This window comes from Pseudorasbora parva, chromosome 13 (genome assembly GCF_024679245.1).
Source record: "Pseudorasbora parva isolate DD20220531a chromosome 13, ASM2467924v1, whole genome shotgun sequence".
Taxonomy (NCBI): Eukaryota; Metazoa; Chordata; class Actinopteri; order Cypriniformes; family Gobionidae; genus Pseudorasbora; species Pseudorasbora parva.
In genome coordinates, this window is record NC_090184.1 from 14181090 (window position 1) to 14203581 (window position 22492).

Sequence of the window (22492 nt, forward strand, 5' to 3'; positions counted from 1 at the left end):
GTCTGGTTTCTCCCAAGGTTTGTTTTTCTCTATTATGCCCTGATGGAGTTTTGGTTTCTTATCACTCTCGCCTTTGGTTTGGGGACACCAAAATTTCAACTAAATATCGAAATAAATATAATCACCAAACTAAATTAACTATATAAACTAAGTTACTGATCTGCCAACATTGTCGCTATATGACAATTGAAATGAGCTGATGACATCACCGTTTTCTCCAGAATGACTTTACAGCCAAATCATATTATGTAGCAATATTTTCCTGTTAACACTGTGAAGCTGCTTTGAAACAATTGGCATTTTAAAAAGCGCTATATAAATAAAGTTGACTTGACTTGATTTGTATCATAGTGAGCTTTTATGAGGTTTACGCATGTGCTGTAAGATGAATTTAGCATTTTCCAATGTTTCAGTGTGGTTGAGAAACTTTTAAAAAACGTCTTAAAACGCATGAATAGATGGAGAGAGCATTGGAATGAAAGCAGTTTTCATACATATCTGGATTAATGTAGACATAGCATATATAAGAAAATATTAAATAGAGGTTGTTGTAAATAAAGATTAGTTGTGATATTACGTTTACAATGCAATTACATAATAGCTATATAATATTATTTTTTTTTTCTTTTTTTTTTTTACATTTACTTGGCCGTTCCCAGGTCTCTTGTAAAGTAAATACATAGTATCATTTATTACCATAATAATGAATTAGAGTAGCACAATCTGGATAGGCTACTGTAATAACTAAATTGATTTGGACGGCATTAAATTAGCCGCGCTAGGACCGCGCGGCCGATGGAGAGGAATGTGCGCGCTGAGGCTGAATGTGAGTGTGACAGGATGGCAGAGGAAAAGCGCCAGAGTCCTGGAATTAGGATCTGCACCGTTATTCAAAGTCAGATTGCGACTTACACCACACGGACCCCAGAGCGCACCGGAACCGCAGTCCGTCATGTTTGCTGATACGGAACTTTATGACAAATCAAATTGCATTTGTTCTGTGAAACACTCCGGGGAAAAGTATGGACAACAGCTGCTTTGAGGACTCGTAATTGCGCTGCGCTCAAAAGCACAAGAGTAACAACTTCACTTTCCTTCAGAAAGGCGACACAGTGACATTTCTGCGCGCCGCGCGTTTGCGCTTGTCACTTTCGTAAAGTGCTACACAATTCTTCAGTTTCATTTATGACACGGAGGAAAGAAAGAGCATGATAGAATTATGACATGATGGATATATCTTTTTTGCATCAGTGACAGGAGAGTCCTTTTTTAAAAGTGAGTGTTGCAGTCTACCGTGGTAATCTATCCATTTATACTTGGAAAGGAGTAACTTGTCTTTACTGTCTAAGTTATCACTAAGAAAAGATTGTGCCCTTATGTCATGGGCTGATCTGGGACCGCGCAGTTGATAGTGTGGGGGACAATGTCGGGACCCTGCGTCCGCGTCCCGTTTTGGGTTCGTGTGTTTCTCCTGCTGCTGCTTCACAGAGCCTCTGCGGGCTGTCCGGAGCTCCTCTCCAGCGGCTGCAGCTGCGCGGAGGACCGCGGTAAAGCTCACCCAGCGCCCGGAGCGCGGAGGAAAGTGAGCTGCGGTGGGAAGGAGCTGACTGAAACGCCCGAAGTCAGTCTGCTCCCCAACAGGACCGTGTCTCTGTAAGTCTCTCTCTTTTTTACTCTTTAGCAACGCTTTATCAATGTTGTAGTCTACATATTTTATGAAAACACATTGTATTGCCTTAAGTACATTAACAAAGTGTAGCTTCTCAATATAATTATATATTAAGCTCATGACTAGTGCAGTTAATTATACCTGCGTTTGTAGGAGGATGTGGGATTGTTTGAGAATGCCATTTAGCTTAACCGAAATTCTCAGAAGCACAAGTTTAAAAAAACAAAAACATTTGAAGATGTAGAACTTAAGCAAATGAGACTGCATGAATGTCTGATGGCACAATAATTTTGTCTTAAAGATACAGAAACAGGTACCATTAAACATGACAATGTATGTCATAAATCAGTAACTGTGACAGCAACAGTGACAGCAATAGATTTAAACTGGAATGACATGAGTGTTAAAGACAAATGTTGGATACCTTTTAGTGACTACTGTACAAGGTCTTAATAGACAGCAGCTTTGAGCAGCTGTCAAAATGTAACTACAGGGAGCCGGGAAACTGTCAGTTTTCAAACCTACTTATTAATACAAATATATGTTGTATAAGGAAAATGTATAGTGATATTAATAGACTTACAATGAGAAAGACTTTATTCAGACATTTAGGTTATGGTATTCATTCATTGAAAAAATTGGTAGACCTTGATACAATAAAATTAACATTAAAAATACATGATATTAACTAACTGTATCTCATATAAGAGCACATCTCAAAATAACATCAAAATTGGTGTTATGCTTTGATTATCATACATGTTAATAATAATAGTTGTTTGCAGCGTAATTGATTGTTTGATGAAATACATTTATGCATCTGGCAGACGCTTTTATCCAAAGCGACTTACATTGCATTCAAGGTACACATTTAACATTATTAGAAATAATGTTGCATATTTTAAAGGTTAAAAGGTTTAAAGGTATATTTTTTAATTCATTCATACACCATGTATTTCATAAGTAGTGTTTTTAAACAGTTCAACCTCACATCTGCAATCATTTATTATATTGTAAATACTGTACCAAGTACAGAGATTTTGTCACTATGTGCTGCTACAATATTTAACCAACATTCAAGAGAGATTTAAGTTGAATTGAAAGGAATCAACACTTCAGACATAAGAAGCAAAATACTGGATATTTAATATTGTCAAAATAATATATATTTTTTGGCTTGAGTGTTTTAAAAAGTGAAACAATCAAACTCAACTGAGTGTGACACTACCAGCTCATTGCTTCACCACATATTTGCATTTTACACTCTAAAAAATGCTGGGTTAAAAAACAACCCAAGCTGGGTTGAAAATGGACAAACCCAGAAATTGGGTTGTTTGAATGAGTCCATTAACTGGCTTGAAGCAACCCAATTTCCAATCTTACTAGGGTTGTTTTTTAACACAGCATTTTTTAGATTGTAAGAGAGATGAGAATTATGAGCAGAGTGAAGCATTGAACTAAAACATGATGTATTGTTATATCCCTGTCATTTTACACACGCCTTCCATCCGAAAGCGAAGCAAATATACTTCATGAATGCAACCCTCCCCTCCCTAAAGACCTGTCCTCTGCACTCTAAAAAAATGCTGGGTTTAAAACAACCCAAGTTGGGTTGAAAATGGACAAACCCAGAAATTGGGTTGTTTTAACCCAGTGAATGGACCCATTCAAACAACCCAATTTCTGGGTTTGTCCTAGCCTAGAAATCTAGATGCACCCTAGCGGCAGGGTGTATGGGCCATTCATCTGCCGTGAGTGTTGTCTAGCTACTCTCAATATACTTCTGAGCTGTAAAAGCCAAACTCTGGTTGGGCCAATCACATTGTGTATAGAGTCGGTGGGCAGGGCTTAACATAATGACAGCCGAGTTGCATTTGCGTGCTTCTAGTAAACACAGAAGCTGGCGAACGGCGGTTTTTCGAATCAGCTTTGATCGCGACTCTGGAAGACTTGGAGTTAAGCTATTCTCAGAGAAAAGAACAAAGAACGGCACTGAAGTCATTTTTAAAGGGTTACTTCAGCGATTAGCATTTGGCTTTCTATCAGTAGAAACCCTGGAGTATATTCGAATGATCGCGCTCCCCCCTCATATCTTCCTGAGATGAGAGATTTATGCATTTTATTTCTGGAAAAATTACTCCAGTGATGCAAATATCGTCGATTTGTGTCATCGGTAAAATGTTTGGCCAGACGCTAAAGACTACAGCCAGCAGAGGGAGCTATTTCCGCATGTTTTCAACTTGCACATGGGGGATGGGGTCGCACGCACAGCTCAGCTGGGCTCAGGCATTCATGGAAACGGTGCGGCCGGCAGAGCAAAGTGAGTATTTTATCTTAAGTTTATTCCTATGAAAGTTAATCTTCCAAACGCATGAACTGAAAACAGACCAGACTGAACACGCACTGAGAACTACTGCCCTTAGCGTGGACCAAGCCTGCAGTCTCCCTCTCATTTACTGAAGCTTTCGCGCCTCGATCGCCCCCCGGTGACTGGTCCCAGTATAGCCGCCCCTCTATGTTTTCTAATGGACGCGAGACAAACTAAATAATAAAATTACACTTCAAAATATTTTCCCCAAAGTTAGTTTATGTCACTGAAGGCAGTTATCATCACGATGATTTCATTTCAGCTGTTCGTTTTAAAAATAAGTTTAGTTTGAGTTAGTTATTTGATGCTATAAAAACTGGGGGTTGTGACCTCATGATTGACAGCTGAGACTGACGTCTTCTCTGAGTGAAGTTGTCACTGAGGCACTAACAGACTTTTTTTGAAATTTTTGGGAGCAGATTAGAGCTTTAGCTTTAATTTCTACATTTCCATAACTGTTTATTTCACACCAACATAATTAATTGTTCTGCATCTGTGAGAGTGTGGGCGGGCTTTTGATATCGCAGCTGTCCTTCCTGCTCTACTTCCTGTGCTCTACTGCGCAACTCCGGTCCTGAAATCGCTATTGCGCAGACTCGGTCCCAAGATGTCCGCGCCGTGTATGGCCGCCTGAAAGCTTCAAATCTGCCAAGCGGAAACGGATGATGTCGAGTCGTCCATATTTTTTTACGGTCTATGGCGTGGACGCGTTTACCTCAGCTCTCATCACGAGAGCTCATTCAGCTCATCACGATGCGTGTAATCTGACTCCTGCTGCGTTTGTGCTGATACTTCCTCAGCGGCTAAATCACAATATATTGAACAGACACGTTCAGTTTTTAATTGTAGTGTCTGTTCTCTAACTGAACTGATTTTATGAAGATGAACGCGGTGGTGGGAAAGTAAAAGTGATTCAGTAGCGGTGGTTTTGGGAATGGCCTCACAGGGCAGCGAAGCATTCTGGGAATTGTTGTCTTTCATCCCCATGAGACAAAAATACATTTTCTGTCTTTTCTCAGTCTAGAAAGCACCAAATTCAAAAATAATTTCACATTTCTACTACATTAATGACCCAGTTGAAATACAGATTCATCTTCCCAGCACTGAAGTACCCCTTTAAGAAGGGAAGATGTGCTCTGAATTTTGCCGACCGGATACGGAGAAAGTTTAATCTGTCAACTAGCTCTGCTTCACCTTCGTTGCTCTGGTTGGTTGTAGCGATATCCAATTGCGTTCACGCCGTGCAGAGGGAGTTTGAAAGACAACCGTTTATCCCGCCCCTCGGATTGAGCTGTCAATGGTGAGTTTCCAGACCAAACATCTTGATGTGGGTCTGGCTTGTCAGGCTAGGTTTGTCCATTTTCAACCCAACTTGAGTTGTTTTTAACCCAGCATTTTTTAGAGTGTGTCCCCAAAACACACAGGCCTTTTTCAGCTGACTTAGCCATTCTAAATGAGAATAAAAAGACCCTCCCCCCACCCCATATATGTGCACTTTAATGGCTTTCCGTCTCCTTCCTTTCTGTAATATTCCAGTCTGTTCATAATGGACCATATTCATGTTGTCTGTGCAGGAAGGAAGTTAAACCCACTCCAAAGTGTGGCTGGAGCTAGTTATGACCTATTGTGATATTACCTGTTAGTCTGGATGGCTATTCTAGTACTTTAGAGTAGATCTGTGGGTGTTTGGGCGCCTGTATGAAATACTTGTCGGACAAAGTATGCACTTAATCCCAGTGTGAGACAAGGGAGATCATTTTAAAGCCATGTGTATTTGTTTTGGTGAGGAGAGCGCTATTTTTCGTCTGTTTCTTGACATAGACACCCGTGCAGCCGTCCAACGTCTTTGGTAGTATCCGCCCTTAAAACTGGTGTGGAAAAGCAGGAATTAAACACTCGCCGTTTCAGAACCCTGCCTTCCCATGATGCCCTTCTGCTTCGCTTCCCAGCAGGAGCAGAATTCGCCTGCACATGGCTGTCGTAAAAACATAAACATTAAAAGCACTCAAAACGCTGCGAAGAAGCCCAGGAGAGGAGCATGCAGCCAGAGGATTGGTCCCCTTGGAGGAGGAGGCCCAGGGTAGCAGGACTCCATTTAAAGAGGCTAGTGGTTCTGCTTAATAACCGCTCACATCTGCTAAACACATTGCCTCTGCGAAACCGGAGGAAATGGACAAAAAAAAGAGAGATAGGAAGGGGGCAAAAGTAGGCTGGGTGGCAGACGACGGAGGCGGTTGGAGACAAGCTCTCATGAGCCTTTGCACCTCTTAACATCGTTTATTTGTTTTCCGAACATGTGGAAAGCGCACCGTGTGGCACTTTTATGAGGCTTTGTGTGTTAGAAGTGAAGTATTCATAGTCTCCTGCCCCCTGAAGGGAAAATGAGCAACGGTTAATGAAAATGCTGCGCTCAGCACTAGTTAAGTTGGGTGTTTTTCAAGGTAGTTGATCCAACTGTTTCTCAAGATTGTCTTTTGTCTTTTTAGATGTAGGATGTTTGAAACTGTGTCGATGCTTTTGTTTTGGCAGACATCCCTTGCGATTGATGCACTCTGAGATACATCATCTGTCTCGTCCTCGCTCATCTCTTTCAAGGGATAGTTCACCTAAAAAGGAAATTAGCCCATGATTTACTCACTCTCAAGTCATCCTAGGTGTATATGACATTCTTCTTTCAGACGTATAAAAGTTGAGTTATATTACAAAAGTCCTGGCTCATCCAAGCTTTAAAATGGCAGGGATTGTTGTTCTGTTCTTGAAGTCCATAAAAATGCATCTGTCCGTCAAATTACGTGTTCCACATGGCTCCGGTAGGTTAATAAAGGCCTTCTGAAGCAAATCGTTGCTTTTGTGTAAGACAAATATCCAAATTTTAAACTTTCTGAATTAAAGTTCTGGCCGACGAGTGCACCTGGTCACATAAGCCTTTGAACTGCAGAGGCACTTTCAACACTTTTTTAATAAACTGAATACGGAAGGCGATGGGCTGAAACTTTACTTTTGATATTTTTCTTACCCAAATGCATTAATTCACTTCCAAAGGCCTTTATTAACCTCTCGGAGCAGTGAGGAGCAGTTATTTGATGGACAGATGCACTTTTATGGACTTCAAAAACAGAACAACAATCCCTGACATTTTAAAGCTTCCATTAGCCAGGACTTTTTTAATATAACTCAACTTTTATTTTTCTGAAAGAAGAATGTACACCTCTAGGATGACTTAAGGGTGAGTAAATCATTGGCGTATTTTCATTTTTTGGGTGAACTAACCCTTTCAGCTGCTCTCTAATTCACCAGGAGAAAATGCGTTATTTCTGTATAAAAATAATATTTCTTGTAGAGGTGAATGATACCACAACCACAGTGGCCATCTTGGCTCACACCTGCTTAAATTGGACCAAAATCTTCAAAACCGCTTGTTAACATTTGCCAATCACCACATTTTTTTTTGATTGGCTCCTTTATTTAAAATGTGGGATTTCTATTTCTACAGTGTGCTTTTTTATGTCCTTATTTTTAATTTATTTTTATTTACGCTAATTTCCCTCCGGTGTATTGACTCAAATGTATGTCATTGCTTATACAGTAGTGGCAGGAGTGCCCACTAATGGTAGAACCTAAGCAATGGGTTAAATTGGAATGTCCTAAGCCATTATTTGATGTAGCTGATTTATATATTTTCCCCCCATTGCTGAATTTGTTTAAAGCACCAAATGCCTATAGGTAAACTTGGAATTTTGGAGGAAATATAAAGAAATACACAAACAAGTAAAATAGCCCCCAACACTGCACAGTCGAGATCTCTTAAAGGGATAGTTCACTACAAAATGTAAATTGATTGCTCACTCTCATCATATGAGTGATGAACAGATGAACTTTTAAGCATCAAAGTTGCATACCTGCCAACGGAGAGTACAGACAGCTCTCAGCTTTCTTCAAAAATATCTTAATTTGTGTTCCGAAGATGAACAAAAGTCTTAAGGCCCACTGGTCCTTCCGACCAATCCTAGTCCAGATTATTTTCCTGGTGCTACAGATTATTTTATCAGATTGTCCTGTGGTGTGAGGTGTGTTAAGAGTGATTAAATCTGTTCAGAAGAATGCAGAGGCCGCACTATCTCTATTTTTAAATATCCAGCATGTTGAATAATTCAGCAAAAAAATCCTGTTGTGTGGGGAGAACCTAGAGGACAAAGGTGTAGCGCCCGCGCCTCTCGCAGTTCAAAATGCTTACACTACGTCTAACGAGCATAACAGGTGTGCAATATTATATTTTTCTTACACAAAAGCATCAATTCAGAAGGCCTTTATTAACCCTCCGGAGCCATGTGGAGCAGTTATGATGGATTTGGATGCACTTTTATGGACTTCAAAAACAGCTTAATAAAGCTTATAGTAATAAAAACTAAAGCTTTTTATTTGTCTGATAGAAGAATGTCATAAACACCTAGGATGACTTGAGGGTGAGTAAATCATGGATAATTTTTGAGTGAACTAACCCTTTAAGAAATTCAATTTGAGCAGCCAGGGCGTCCAGACGAATCTGATTGGAATTGCATTTCATGTGTGGTTTTTCAATTTCATGCCCAGACTTTCAAAGACCCATCTGGATAAAATCTGGATATGCAAAATAATTGATTTTTGCTGTCAGTCTAAGCATGTCCTTAGTCTGGGCCAGCCTTTATTTGACACCCATTTTTTTGACACACCCATTTCAAGTCTTGGGAACCATTAGATGTGTTTCCATCCACCTATTTTTACACAGATTTTGGGACATTACATAAAAAAATTGCTGGATGGAAACACCAAGATGCACATAAATTCTAAAAATGAGCATAAAATGTGTCAGATACATTTTCATCTGATAGGAAAACATGCACATGAACTACAGTGAAAAGAAAACACATTTACTGATTAAATTCCTTGATGTCCATCACAAAGACCAACCAGTGGACTGATCTCGTTGCACAAAATCTGAAATGAATTTTGGTCATTCTGAAGTCTGTCATCGAAGTGGTTCGATATAATTACCTACCAGAACTGTCTTACACGACTGCATTCCCAAACACCAGGAATCCACCTCAGAAAGCAATAGAAAAACATGAACGTGCTTATTACAGTTCGCCTGCGTGCTCTGAGGAGTAATATTCTTTTATATGAAAATGATTATACACAGTGGCTACTCCGACTCCACTTCCATTTTTCTTAGTGATATTTAATCGCCAGTCTAAAGAAAGTGAGAATTTTGTTCTCTTCCACTCAGAAGATAAAAAAGGTTCTTTATTCACAAATGTTTCCAATATTGTGCATACGTTTTATTCGCAACTTTGGATGGAAACATTGATTATCTGATGGGTCATTATGACAATTAATACCTTTTCAATTAAATATGCTACAATAGATTGTGTAATTAAACATTTCTTGTGTTGTTCTTCAGTATTTTTTCTGCTTGAAAATGCCACTTGCATAGCATACTAGCTTAGTCTTTAACAAACGCAAGTCCTTAATCTTGTAATCACATTAATCCTTACGCTGTTTCATCAGGCATTACAAACGTCTCCGTTGGTCCAAAACTTTAAAAAATAAAGCTTTTAAAAGGGGTATTAATGCCATTAAAAGAACAGTTTCAGTGAACATTTCTTAAAAGAAAAATTTTCTGAAGAACCTTTTTCCAATATAATCTTTTGTGCAATAGAAAGTTTCCATGGAAGTTAAAGGATCTACATGAAACCATCAATGCCGATAAAGAACCTTTATATTTAAGAGTGAACTGGCTTGATTTATCATGTGGACCCAAATGGTCATCACACTGCCAAATTAATCATTTTTTTAAAATCTGATTTATCTCATTCATTTTCCTATGAGTAGTCAGTATCTTCCCACTTACAGTCTCTGTCGATGTGTCAGGCAGAGCAGGGGAATTATGGGTAGTGCGGTACATTTTTTTGGTGGTTTTAGAAGTCTCGCAGGAGAATATTCACTGATATCTGAGCGCTGTATACGGTTCCCATGCTTTTCAGTGTTGCAATCGTTTTAGCTCTAACCGTAAATAAGTGATCGTGTGAGTTGCATCTGACCAACTTTAAACAGACAGGCCTCAAGAGGTCAGAATGTGATTTCTGGGGTCAGTCTTTTTGGTAAAGGTTATCTGTTGGACCAGCTGCCGGCCTGCAACACAACATCTGGCATTCCTCAGCTGATTAGGTTAGATAAGCAGATGGCATCCCTTAATCTGATTGGTGGAGAGGGAAAATGTGGGGGAGTGACCTCAGTAATTACCCAAAATTGTATTCTCCTTCCTTATTGGTCATCCATAGACCATAGCCAGAATGATTTAGTGAATAGTGGCAGTACAGATTGCACATTAAAGTCCAAATCATTTTTTTGTCCCAATATATTTTTCTTTCTTTGTTTCTGCTCAACTTTATTTTTTTTGCCTAATATGACAGTCCATATTAGATAGAGCATAGCAAATGTTGTCGATTAGGGGTTGTGAGCAGTATCGTGACTGGATTTAAACTTGCGCCGCCCACCCAAGCCTCGCATCTCAATGTGTCGGAGCACGTGCGCTAACCTCTCAGCCATGGCTCAGACTGCTTCTTCTGTTTCCTTACTCCCCACAATTCGCCTTTGCCCTTCTTTCAAATATATTCAAAACTGTAAATCACCCAAAGCACTCTGTTTGGAGCAGGAGAGATGCGGTTTGTTCAGCGAGAGCCTTTCATTGGCTGCTTCTTGTTGTTTGTCAAGCAGCTCGGCAGAGGATTTGTGGCTACACCTCCATATTAGAGTTTAACTGCTTTGACCCCTGTGGGTAACTGATCGCTTTTTGTGCGTGCGTGTGTGCGTGCTGTTTGATGCCGTTCCACACGTCGGCCTTCTCCAGGTTTCCATTACATCCCAAATTACTCATAAATCCTCTCCGCATTAGTGTATACCGTTGGCATATACAAGTCATTTGGTGCTACTTTGTGGTATAAAGCCCAATATATTTACCATAAACGGCCATTTTTTCCACTTTCTCCCCCTCTCCGCACAAACGCTCTCTTTCCTCTTGCTCCACCCCTCTATCATGAGTTCATCCATACACAGTGAGTCTGAACCTAAATATTTAGCTGTCCTGGTAGGAAACTGCCATGCCTAAACTCTTTCCAGATGTGGGGGAGAGCAGAGCGCTGTTTAGAGCTAATTATGTGCGGCTGCACAGTGACTGAGTTGATAGAGGGGGAGGGAGACCAAAAGAGAGAAAGAAGGGAGAGAGAGGAGGTAAAGAAGTGGAAAGTGTGAAATAGAGGTAGAGATCAAGGAGAGGACAGACGATGAGAGAAGGAGATGGTGTGGAGGGGGTAAACGAGAGTCATTTTAGTTGAATGTTTGTTTATCTGTTGAGTGAGAATGAGATGGGAAAGAGTGAGAGATTGTAATGAGAGGCAAGGTTTTGCTTCATGAGAGTGCTTATGAGTGTATGTATATACACAGTGTATATATATGTGTGTGTGTGTGTGTGTGTGTGTGTGTGTGTGTGTGTGTGTGTGTGTGTGTGTGTGTGTGTGTGTGTGTGTGTGTGTGTGTGTGTGTGTGTGTGTGTGTGCGTGTGTGTGCGTGTGTGGGGGCATGTTTTTGTGACATATGAGGACACAAATGTGTATAATGACATGGGTATGACATAGGTATTACAAGGAGAGGGTGGCTTATGAGGACATTGGCCAAGTCCCCACTTTTCAAAATGCTTATTAATCATACAGGATGAGTTTTCTTTAGCAAGTAAAAATGCTGAATGTTTCCTGTGATGGGTAGGTTTAGGGGTAGGGGCAGTGTAAGGGGATAGAAAATACGGTTTGTATGGTATAAAAACCATTACGCCTATGGAATGTCCCCATATGTCACAAAAAACAAACGTTGTGTGTGTGTGTGTGTGTGTGTGTGTGTGTGTGTTAGTGTGTGTGTGCCCTTGTTTATATTACATTGTGGGGACCAAATGTCCCCATAAGGATAGCAAAACCTGAGATCTCCTAGATTGTAGGGCCCAGCCAGCGGCCCCCACTTTTCAAAATGCTTTTAAATCATAGAGGAGGGGACTTTTTTAGAAAGTAAAAATGCTGAATGTTTCCTGTGATGGGTAGGTTTAGGGGTAGGGGCAGTGTAGGGGGATAGAAAATACGGTTTGTACGGTATAAAAACCATTTAGTCTATGGAGAGTCCCCACAAAGATAATGAACCAGACGTTTGTGTGTGTGTGTGTGTTCTTAACATAATGTCCTCAGACATTATGACCACACTCATTTCACTATAAGTTTGATGCATATTGCACGCTTCTGCTGGATGTCAGGAGTGTGTCGCTGTCTTTAACGGTCCACCAGGAATAAAATTAATGCTTAACATTGAGTTCACTTGAGCATTAGTTTCCTTCACAAGCATTTTGAAATCCAAAATTTCGTTGCTCATGTTAAACAGGTTGGAAATGTCAAAACAACACTCAAGAGTTTAGTTTGAGGCAGTCAGTTGAATGAGAAAGAGATATTGTTGCATGTTTACCACGTGCATCAATGAGCCTTGGCCACCATGACCCTGTATGCAGACAAACCAAAATGTATTCAGACATCAGACATTTTTTTTTTTTACTAGTAGGGTGCAGAACACTGAAGATAGCAAATTAAAGTAAATTGTGACATAATACACCCAACAATTATCCATACAGTGTTCTAGCAGTTAAATTGATACAAATTTGGGACCAAAATTATTCAGACACTTTGACCTGACCATTTTTTCTTTTATTGCTAATGCGACCTTTTAAACCACAGACTGAACAAAATGAAGCATTGCTTGGTAATTGGTTGACCTAAATTGGTATTATCTAATTGTGTACTTAAATTGAATTGCTGACAGCTGATTGGTTGTTTGTAATCCATTACATACCTTTCTATCCGAGATATATGGCATTATCTATTCTTGTGATATGTTATTACCATTTTATAAACTATTGCGAATGAACTGCAATGATGTGATAAAATGTTGAAGGTGGCTGAATACATTTTGGTTTGACTGTAGACCTAAAAGATATGGGAAAAATATAATTTTCCAAGCTTGGCAGACCCTTTCCAACATATGAAAGGATTTCAGATTGAGCTCATTGGTCTATTAGGTCCTCTCACACTTCTCACATCAGGTAATATCAGGCGTACATCAATTAAAAAGGTAATATTCTGCAGGAAAGTACTAATACTGAGAAGAATTGATGACTTCAAATTATCAAATTAAAAACTAGCAGCCTTATAAAAGATATTGACTTTGCTATTACTAATTGTCTTAGGGTAGGGCATCCACAGAAACTGCACTAGAGCACATTTAATTGGACAAAACTGAGTACATGCCCCTGTGAGCAAGATGAGTCATGGATATTTTTGGACTGTACATTTTAAATGTTTGTCAACTTAAAGATACAATACATACAATTTTTGCATTTAAGAATTAGTTAACTTTAAAATGTAAATGACTCCATGATTTACTAACCCTCAAGCCATTCTAGGTGTATATGACTTTCTTCTTTCTGATGAACACAATCGGAGTAATATTATTGAATACCCTGAATTTTCCAAGATTTGTAATGGCAGTGAATTCAGAGATCCAAGAGTTTGAAGCTCAAAAAAGTGCCGATTGTGTTCATCAGAAAGAAGAATGTCATATACACCTATGTTTGAGGGTGAGTAAATCATGGAGTAATTTTCATTTTAAACTGAACTAATCCTCTAAGATATCCTAAAAACACTCCACTAGCACAGTTATATATTTTATTGATGTACTTACGTGATTTTAAATGTTTCCAACAATGTTTAAATCCAGATAAATGTGCAATTAGTGTAACGTCCCTCCTCATTGCATCACCTGTCAATGACATCATATCTGGGTTTCCTCTTAATTTTGGTTTTACTTCCAAAGAAACCACCACCAAAGACGCTTTAATATATTATGCATTTTATTAGACGGGCGATTAATTGTTTGGATTATTTTATCGACAGAAAACTAATTATTATATAGCTCAACACAGTTAGTCTCATTGTTTGAATTTCTGCGAGTAGCATGTTTGTACCATGCCTCAGAGACAAAGCTATTAACAAGTGGCTAACATTGCATAATAAGAAAGCTTTATCTGTATCAGTAAAGCATTTTCTCCACCCCACAATATATTTTTTAATTATTTGCATGCCATTTAGCAACTCAAGTCATACAGCTTTTATTATTATATTCTAATTTAAATCTAGCTTACTGTAGTGTGTAACATGTCTCATACCAGCCACTGAGTGAACACACAAAGTAAGGTTATAACGCCGTTAAACACACTCAAACATATTTTAATATGATTGTTTTGATCAAGTTTAACAGCTCTGCATTACCCCACAATTTAAATTAGTCAAATAAACCTGTATTCAGCACTTTTGGCTATTTCATTAGAATGAAATACAATAATATGAATTTTAAGTTATCAAACGCAACTGAAAGCAAGTTCAGGGAAAAAGGAGGCGGGAACCTGCAACGTGACTTTAACTGTAAAATAAACTATGTCTCATGATGACCGTGCCCTTTCTCGTCCTTCACTTGCGTCATTTCTTTATATCTTTCTGAAGCTCTTCCATGGGACTCGAGACCGATGCAGCGCGTGGATGTCTCTCATTAGCACTTGCTCCACTGGGCTCATTCCGCTCCTACAGCTCTCGGCCCCACCCTGCGTCATATAGTTAATAAAACTTTAATAAATTAGCTCACTCATGAACATGATTTCTGAGTCCAGTTGGATTGCTTTACATCGGCTGTGGAGGTGAAGACGACAACTCAGATGATTCCACGCTCATTTACAGCGTCATAGCTTATGCTATATCTTTACTATTGTTTTAAATAAGTGACTGTAATGGATGTAGGCCAGTAAGAGCTGTGCGCTTTAGCGCTCTAGTGACTAACTCAAGCTGCTGCGGTCTTTAGCGTCCTTGTTTGCTAGCCTGCCTCCCATGCCAGAAACCCCAGTTAAAATCCTGCTCGAAGTGGGTTGAGTAGGACCGGTTACATTTGGTGCCGTGACCCGGACGGGAGTGTGGTTTAGGTGTAACAGACATAGGCCAGTAAGAGCTGTGCACTCTAGCACTCTAGTGACTAATTCAAGCTGCTGCGGTCTTTAGCGTCCTTGTTAGCTAGCCTGCCTCCCATGCCGGAAACCCTAGTTCAAATCCTGCTTGGAGTGGGTTGAGTAGGACCGGTTACATTTGGTGCCGTGACCCGGGGTGATGTTTAGGGGGGTAAGTGTAACAGACATAGGCCAGTAAGAGCTGTGCATGTAAACCTCACTCTCCTGACCTCAAGAGGCAGGCTAGCGATTGATGCTAGGGGCTGTGGTTTTAGTGCCCTTGTTAGCGTGCCTGCCTCCTACGCCAGAGATCCCGGTTCGATTCCCGCTCAGAGCAGGTTGAGTAGGACTGGTTACACAGCCTCTAGCAGCAAAAACGTACATACTGTGCCTAAGGATAATTTTGTCTTTTTGTAGTAGTACACTAGTATATAGAAGACCCTAATGCTAATGCTTCTGATTGTTTTAAGAAATGTCAGTATTATAACAATATAATGAAATAAATGTTTATTCCACAGAACAGTTTTGGTTAAATTATAAAGGACATCTTTTTCAGTAACAATGGGCGTAAGTGTTATTGACACAGTGGTATTTTGCTGGTGGTTCGGTCTGCTCATTTCTTTAAATTTAGCTGACGCTAATCTCCCCCACACGGCACTGTGTTGATCTCCATCTTTAACTGTAAAACTGTGATAATGTTTTGACAGTTACACACCATATAGAGATTTCTTGACTCAGTGTTGATCCACTGACTCAACAGTCGTAAAATCAATGTTTGTTCGACGTTGTATCAGCATTCTCTTGCTCCAGATTTGAGCACTAGCGTGCTTGCGTGTTTTCAATGGCTGTAAGAATGTGGGTGTGAGCTGAACTGGCTGTCGTTTATGTGTGTGTGAGTGTTTATAAAGCTGTTTTGAGATACCAGCGATTCCAACTTCATTGGTGACCTTGATCCGAAGCCCCCTCCGACAGCTGCAGCGAGTTTGTGTGCATCTGTCCGTCTTTGTCCGACTATGTCTATTTTTCCAGAACTGACATGATGAACTTTGGAAAACTGGAACTTTATTGTGTTGTGCAATCATAACTCAGCATCTGTATGGATATATGCGCGCGGTTCTCCTTGAGGTCAGAGTGTGACGAGAGGGGAGTGTGTTTTGAGAAACCTTCCTGACAGACATCCGGGGAATTGTGTGGAGGGGCGTCCTCGGAACGCCGGCATTCCGGGAGGGTTTATTTTTGTGGGAAAAGGCGACAGGAGTAGAGGAGGGGAAGGGAGGGGAAAACTGCACGTGTTCTGAGAAGGGGCGGCGGTCCGCAATAAATCAAAAAAGCAAACAAAGACCCAGACACTGGATACCGTGAGCCTAACCCATCACACCTGCCCCTGCCACACACGCTTTGACCTCTGACCTCCATCGCGGATGTCTATGTGACAGTCAGCGCTCTTTCTGAGGAAAAACTTTCTCTGTGGAATCATTAAGCAGTTATGTGCTGTGTTTATTTGTGTGACCGCTTCGAATGGGAATATGCGGACGAAAAATCCCCCAGCAGTGTCTTGTTCGGCTGAGAAAGGGAGAGAGAGAGATGCTCCTCTTGGCGCACAGCGGGGATCTCTGTTTGAATAGTTTTTCCTTTCACTCTACTTGTCTTAACTGACTCCAAGAACTGTTGAACGAACTCTCGTTCTGTATCTCCCTTTTCCTCCTTCCCTGTCCACAGACTCTCATTCTGATCTCATGTCTTCCTTTAGTCCTCTGTGTACAGTATATCTCTGTCTTCAGCTGTCCCCCTCTCCTTCACCATAGGTGGCTTGTATCTCACAGATGTGTCTTATTGTACTGGTCATCTCAGTGCCTCAAATATTTTGAGGCCATTCATCAAAGAGATTTGTACTGACTCTGGCAATGTCCTTTTTTGCAGGTTACATAGAAAGTGGAGAAAGTGTAAGTGAATATACAGTCAAACCAAAATGTATTCTGACACCTTCAACATTTTCTCACATTATCTCTCACATTATTTCTCACATTATTATTAATGTCAGATAACTTTGATAGAAAGGGATGTAATGGATTACAATCAGCCAATCAGCTGTTAGATTTAAGTACACAATTAGATAATACCAATTTAGGTCAACCTATTACCAAGCAATGCTTCATTTGGTTCAGTCTTTTAATACATTTAACTGGTAGTTCACTGTATAAAGAATTTTTGGGTATAATATGTCACAGTTTACTTTATTCAGCTATCCTCACTAAAATAACATTAACTATTGTCCTGTACCCACTAGAAAATAATTTAGCATCTGGATAATATTTGGTCTGTATATAACCTAATTTGAAAACCTAATAGATCTGAAAATATTGACCCTTTTTGCCTCCAAAACATGATTTTACTTCATAACGTTCATTAAACCTGCAGATGGTTGCTCTGACCATCAAATATCAGATGAAACGAGTCACACTGTTTTTATCCACTTTTAATTTTAATATTTGGTGTGTCCAACTTATGCAGCAATTACAGCAGCACATCTCTCTGGCATAATGTCAATATATTTCCTCTGAGAACTTCAACACTGATCTTATCCCATGCCTTCTGCAATTGAAGTCAAAGGCTTTCCTTTGAATGTACAATAGATCTGTCCAGTTTATTTTCCCAACTCACCCCGAATGTGCTCCATGGGGTTGAGGTCCGGATTTTTGAGGGGGCCAGTCCATCATTTTAATTGTTCCAGAAATGTACATTCTGTCGCAGGTAGTTCTGGCAATAGTTAGAAAAATTTTTCGGGTCACTGGAAAATAAATCCAGGCCCAATGAGACGACTCCCAGATGTCTTGTTCTAATCATTTTGGCCATAACAACCAATAAAAACTTAACACAGGCTCATCCGGGTAACTCACTGAAATCTGCAATTTTCGCTTACGCTTTAAGTTTTTTCTCATGTAAGTTTTGCGTTTGGTGAGCTAAATACTATAATGGATGACAAACAAAACAGTTTCATCTCAAATCAATATCTCTTATCCCCATAATTATTTATGTGGTGAATTACTGTGTAATAAGTGGTATGACTATACCATATCCCTTAAATGCCCATCTAGTTTAAATTTGGTCCTTGAGAGCACCTGATCTCTCTGTGAAAGCTTTGCAATTAAAGATCTAATAAAATATTTAGCCTCAGATCAATACTGCATATCTAATTATTTACTTATGTGGCAAGATAATGTACATCCGAATGTTCTAACCAGCATTTAAAGTAAAATAAAATATTCTTTAATGTAATATTTATTGAAATTTGCATGTCATTATTTATTGAGTGCCCCTTTTACGCTTCTTAAAAGGCTCCCAATTTTGTTTCATTTTCTCATAATATACATTTCACATCACATTTTTCAATGATTCTCAAATGACTCGTTGGATGAATCTCTCTAAATCCCTCCTTTCTACGAGCCCGCTCTGCTCTGATTGGTCACATGGCCTAGTCTGTTGTGATTGGTCTACCACATACAGCGTGTGTTTCGGAAGGTAAACACCCCTTACCATAACTGAACTTCCGCTCAGCGATTGTTCACACTGTAAAAACAGTAACGGTTGCATCAATTTAAACATATCAATCCGAGTTTGAGGATGAAACATTGGAAGAACTAGTTATCCAACCTGAACCTCCATCGCAAGGACGTCTTGAGCGGGACGTTTCTCAGTGATACGCAACTCATTTTGAGGTACATTATGAGCAACTGTAATTCCTCACCATCAGCATTAACAAGTGTACATTTGTCCATCAAAAAACCCATGTGTATATTTCTAATTTGTCACAGTGTATATGTGGGAACCGCATCAATAACAGTGCATATGTTAGCCCAGCACTAACGTGAATGACTGATGTAACATAAAATACTCTTGCTCCATCCTTTATCTTTACTCAAAAAAGTAAGAACAGCAGACAGTCTGCATTAATAGACACAGTTTTAGGTAACAGTGGCTCAAAGCTGCTAAGCAGAAGTATTTCAGTAAGAAAGTAATTACTGAGTTAGCTGCAAACGTACACAATATATATATATATATATATATATATATATATATATATATATATATATATATATATATATATATATATATATATATATATATATATATATAAAAACTATGCATTTTGAACACCCTATAGAAATTATATACATTAATTGTTATACATACTTGCAGGTTGTGATTCTAAGGAGCAAGCTTGTTCAAATAAATTGGGTATGAGTGACCCTTATTCCAAGAGCAAGCATTTTGCGACACTGAACTCCGAGATTTGAGGAATACAAAGAAATCATTGGTGGGTCAGAGATGAATATTTCTTTTGGGAGACAATAACTTTACTTTCATGCACTTTTGCCTTTACAACTTTTTGAAAAAAAAAAAAAAACACATAATAGGGGTACTTTAAGTTTTGGGCAACACTTTAGAATACCATTTCAAAGCCTTCCAAAAACCTCAAAAGCTTACAATGACTTCAAGCATTATAGGGAGTTGTCATGCTTTTCACTTTAAAATACTGATCAAAATAATTATTAGTTCTTTCTGAAGGATATTGTAATACTTGAGTCATTACTAGAGGGTGACCATGACCTTAACACTAAAATGAATTATATATTATGCATTTCTAGCATTAATTATGAACCTACATTGTTCTTAATAATTCTTAAAAAAACAGTAGTTACTGATTAACAATAATGAACTACCTATTCAACTGAGCGCTATTACTTACTAATTCATTAATACGAGTTTACTCAGTTATTCCCGTGTAGTTATTCATGACAGAATAGCATTCTAAAGTGTTACCTAGATTTTTAATTACAGATTTGTTATGAAGTTGCATTTTAGTACATTTAAAATGTAATACTGGTTAGCGCTGCAGTTAAGTGCTTTTAAATTGGTCAACATATCGAAATAAGTAATAATAATAATATTAATAAATAATTATTTGTAATGTACTTTATACAAAATCTCAAAGTGCTACAGATTTAAATCAATCAAAAAAATTGTAATTAAAATTAAAATCGAAACAATAATAATTAAGAAGTAGCAAATCAACCAAAGTGTACTTCTTTACATCATGACCAAAGATTATTCAAATAAAATAACTTAAAATTGTATTATTCTAATTTGAAGTGATTACAAAGTAGCCTAGAAATCTAGACGCACCCTAGCGGCAGCAAATCTAATCTGCCGTGAGCGTCGTCTAGCAACTCGCAATACACTTCTGAGCTGTAAAAGCCAAACTCTGGTCGGGCCAATAACATCGTGTCTAGAGTCTGTGGGCGGGGCTTAACATAATGACGGCCGAGTTGCGCTTGCGTGCTTCTAGTAAACACAGAAGCTGGCGAACGGCGGTCTTTCGAATCGGCTTTGACCGTGACTCTGGAAGACTTGGATTTAAGCTTTTCTCTGAGAAAAGAACAAAGAACGGCACTGAAGTCATTCTTAAAAAGGGAAGATGTGTTCGGAGTTTTGCTGACCGGATACGGCGAATGTTTAATCTGTCTACTAGCTCTGTTTCACCTTCGTTGCTCTGGTTGGTGTAGCGCTATCCTATCGTGTGCAGAGGGAGTTTGAAAGACAACCGTTTATCCCGCCCCTCAGATTGAGCCCTGTCTATGGTGAGTTTCCAGACCAAACATCTTGATGTGGGTCTGGCTTGTCAGGCTAATTACAAAGTGCATTTTTTTTTTTTTTTAAAGTGTTAAGAAACAATGAAAATGAACTCTCTTTAAGTACAATTAAGTTTCTGTTCATATTTAATATTATATTATAAAAGTCTGCAAAACTTAAATTCAGGGTCTTTTCAGAGTGTGATCAGAGTGAAACGGCTTATCGAACAAGAAAAAATGTAGTGTAAAAATCTACTGCTGATGATCTCATATGAGTGACAGGTTGCTGAATTTAAACCCAAAAAATATTAGCACATGTAAATCATAAAATAAAAGCTGCAATATTTCATTTTCAGTCAATTTTGATTGAATTGTGACTTGAAATCCTCTGTACTCATTGTTATTAAATGTTTCATCTAGGCAATCCATTTGTCCGTCCACACTGAATGTGAAAGTACTGTGTGACTTCACAATTAGAAGATTATTTTTGATGTACAGCCTAACTTTGGACTAATGAATTTTCATTGTGATCGAGGCAGAAACAGAAAACAAGCGTCATCAAAATGTCCTGACACCTTGTGGTTTTGGGTAGGTGCCGTTGATAGAGTTTACGTTGTAGTTAACCTAAATTATTTCTTCAGTACACACTTTTTTTTCTCTTACGTTGCTTGTTCACTCTAAATTAAAACAGCGCACAACAGAGCAACAATTGTTTGTTGTCCTCCTCTTGACCAGTGGCCTGGACATAATCACAAGCAAAAGTCCAGGTCCTGCATGTTTACAATGAGCTCGTCCAGCATCCAAACCAACCCCGTCTTGTTATCTGGGTCAAACCATGAACACACACTAACACACAAACTCCGCACAGACCAGTTCCCAAGAGAACAGCGTTTTTTTCTCTCTCTGCAGTGTGACTGTGATGGTGGCCTTGCGTGGTTAACATTGTTTAGAAATGATTGCGCATTCCAAAGCCAGCAATTAACATTCGCTATACTACTGTAGAAGCATTTCAGAAAGTGCGTTGTTCAGCAGACCCATGCACGTTGCTCTGTTTACAAAAGCACGCTGTCTTTATGGTTACTTGTTGTGATATTTTCTATTCTGCGGTGGCTTGTATAGACTGTATTTATGCACACATGTATTTTTTGCTATAGCGAGTGTGTGTCTGTGTGTACGAGAAGGGCGTTCATGGCCACAGTTCCCAAAAATAGTGCATCATCTTCTTCTCCATAATTAGAGAGCGTTTATAAAACCCAGATTTTAATTTTAGGCTATGGAAAAGCCCAACATATGCACACAAACAGACACACACATACGTGCACCCACTTGCTCTCGCTCTCTCTCTAACACACACACACACACACACACACACACACACACACACACACACACACACACACACACACACACACACACACACACACACACACACACGTGTCCCAAACAAAGTCTGTAATTTTGAAGTAAGCTGCAGCTTGTGGACTGCTGGGTTTTTTGGCCTTCAAGGTCACTTTTTATCACACACTCACTCACACAAACAGATATTTAATGTCTTAGTTCTGTCTGCGATTCCCAGCAGGATTGAAATTGTTCTCTTTTTGTTTTTTTTACAGTATGCTTATTATTCATTTAACAATATATTTTATTGATATTTGTTTAAAAATATAGTTTATTATGTAAATACAGTAAAATGGAAGCTATTTTGAAGTTAA

At 39.1% G+C, this 22492-nt stretch overlaps 1 protein-coding gene across 1 annotated transcript in view; it reads left to right on the forward strand.

Moving 5' to 3' along the window:
* Positions 1 to 871: 871 nt before the first annotated feature.
* The window catches only part of adgra2 (adhesion G protein-coupled receptor A2), a 133422-nt gene continuing 111801 nt past the window's right edge, over positions 872 to 22492 (forward strand). Inside the window, exon 1 of the mRNA XM_067413247.1 lies at positions 872 to 1653. Coding sequence (XP_067269348.1) covers positions 1424 to 1653 — 230 coding nt within the window. The 5' untranslated portion in view covers positions 872 to 1423. The remainder of the gene's footprint in view (positions 1654 to 22492) is intronic.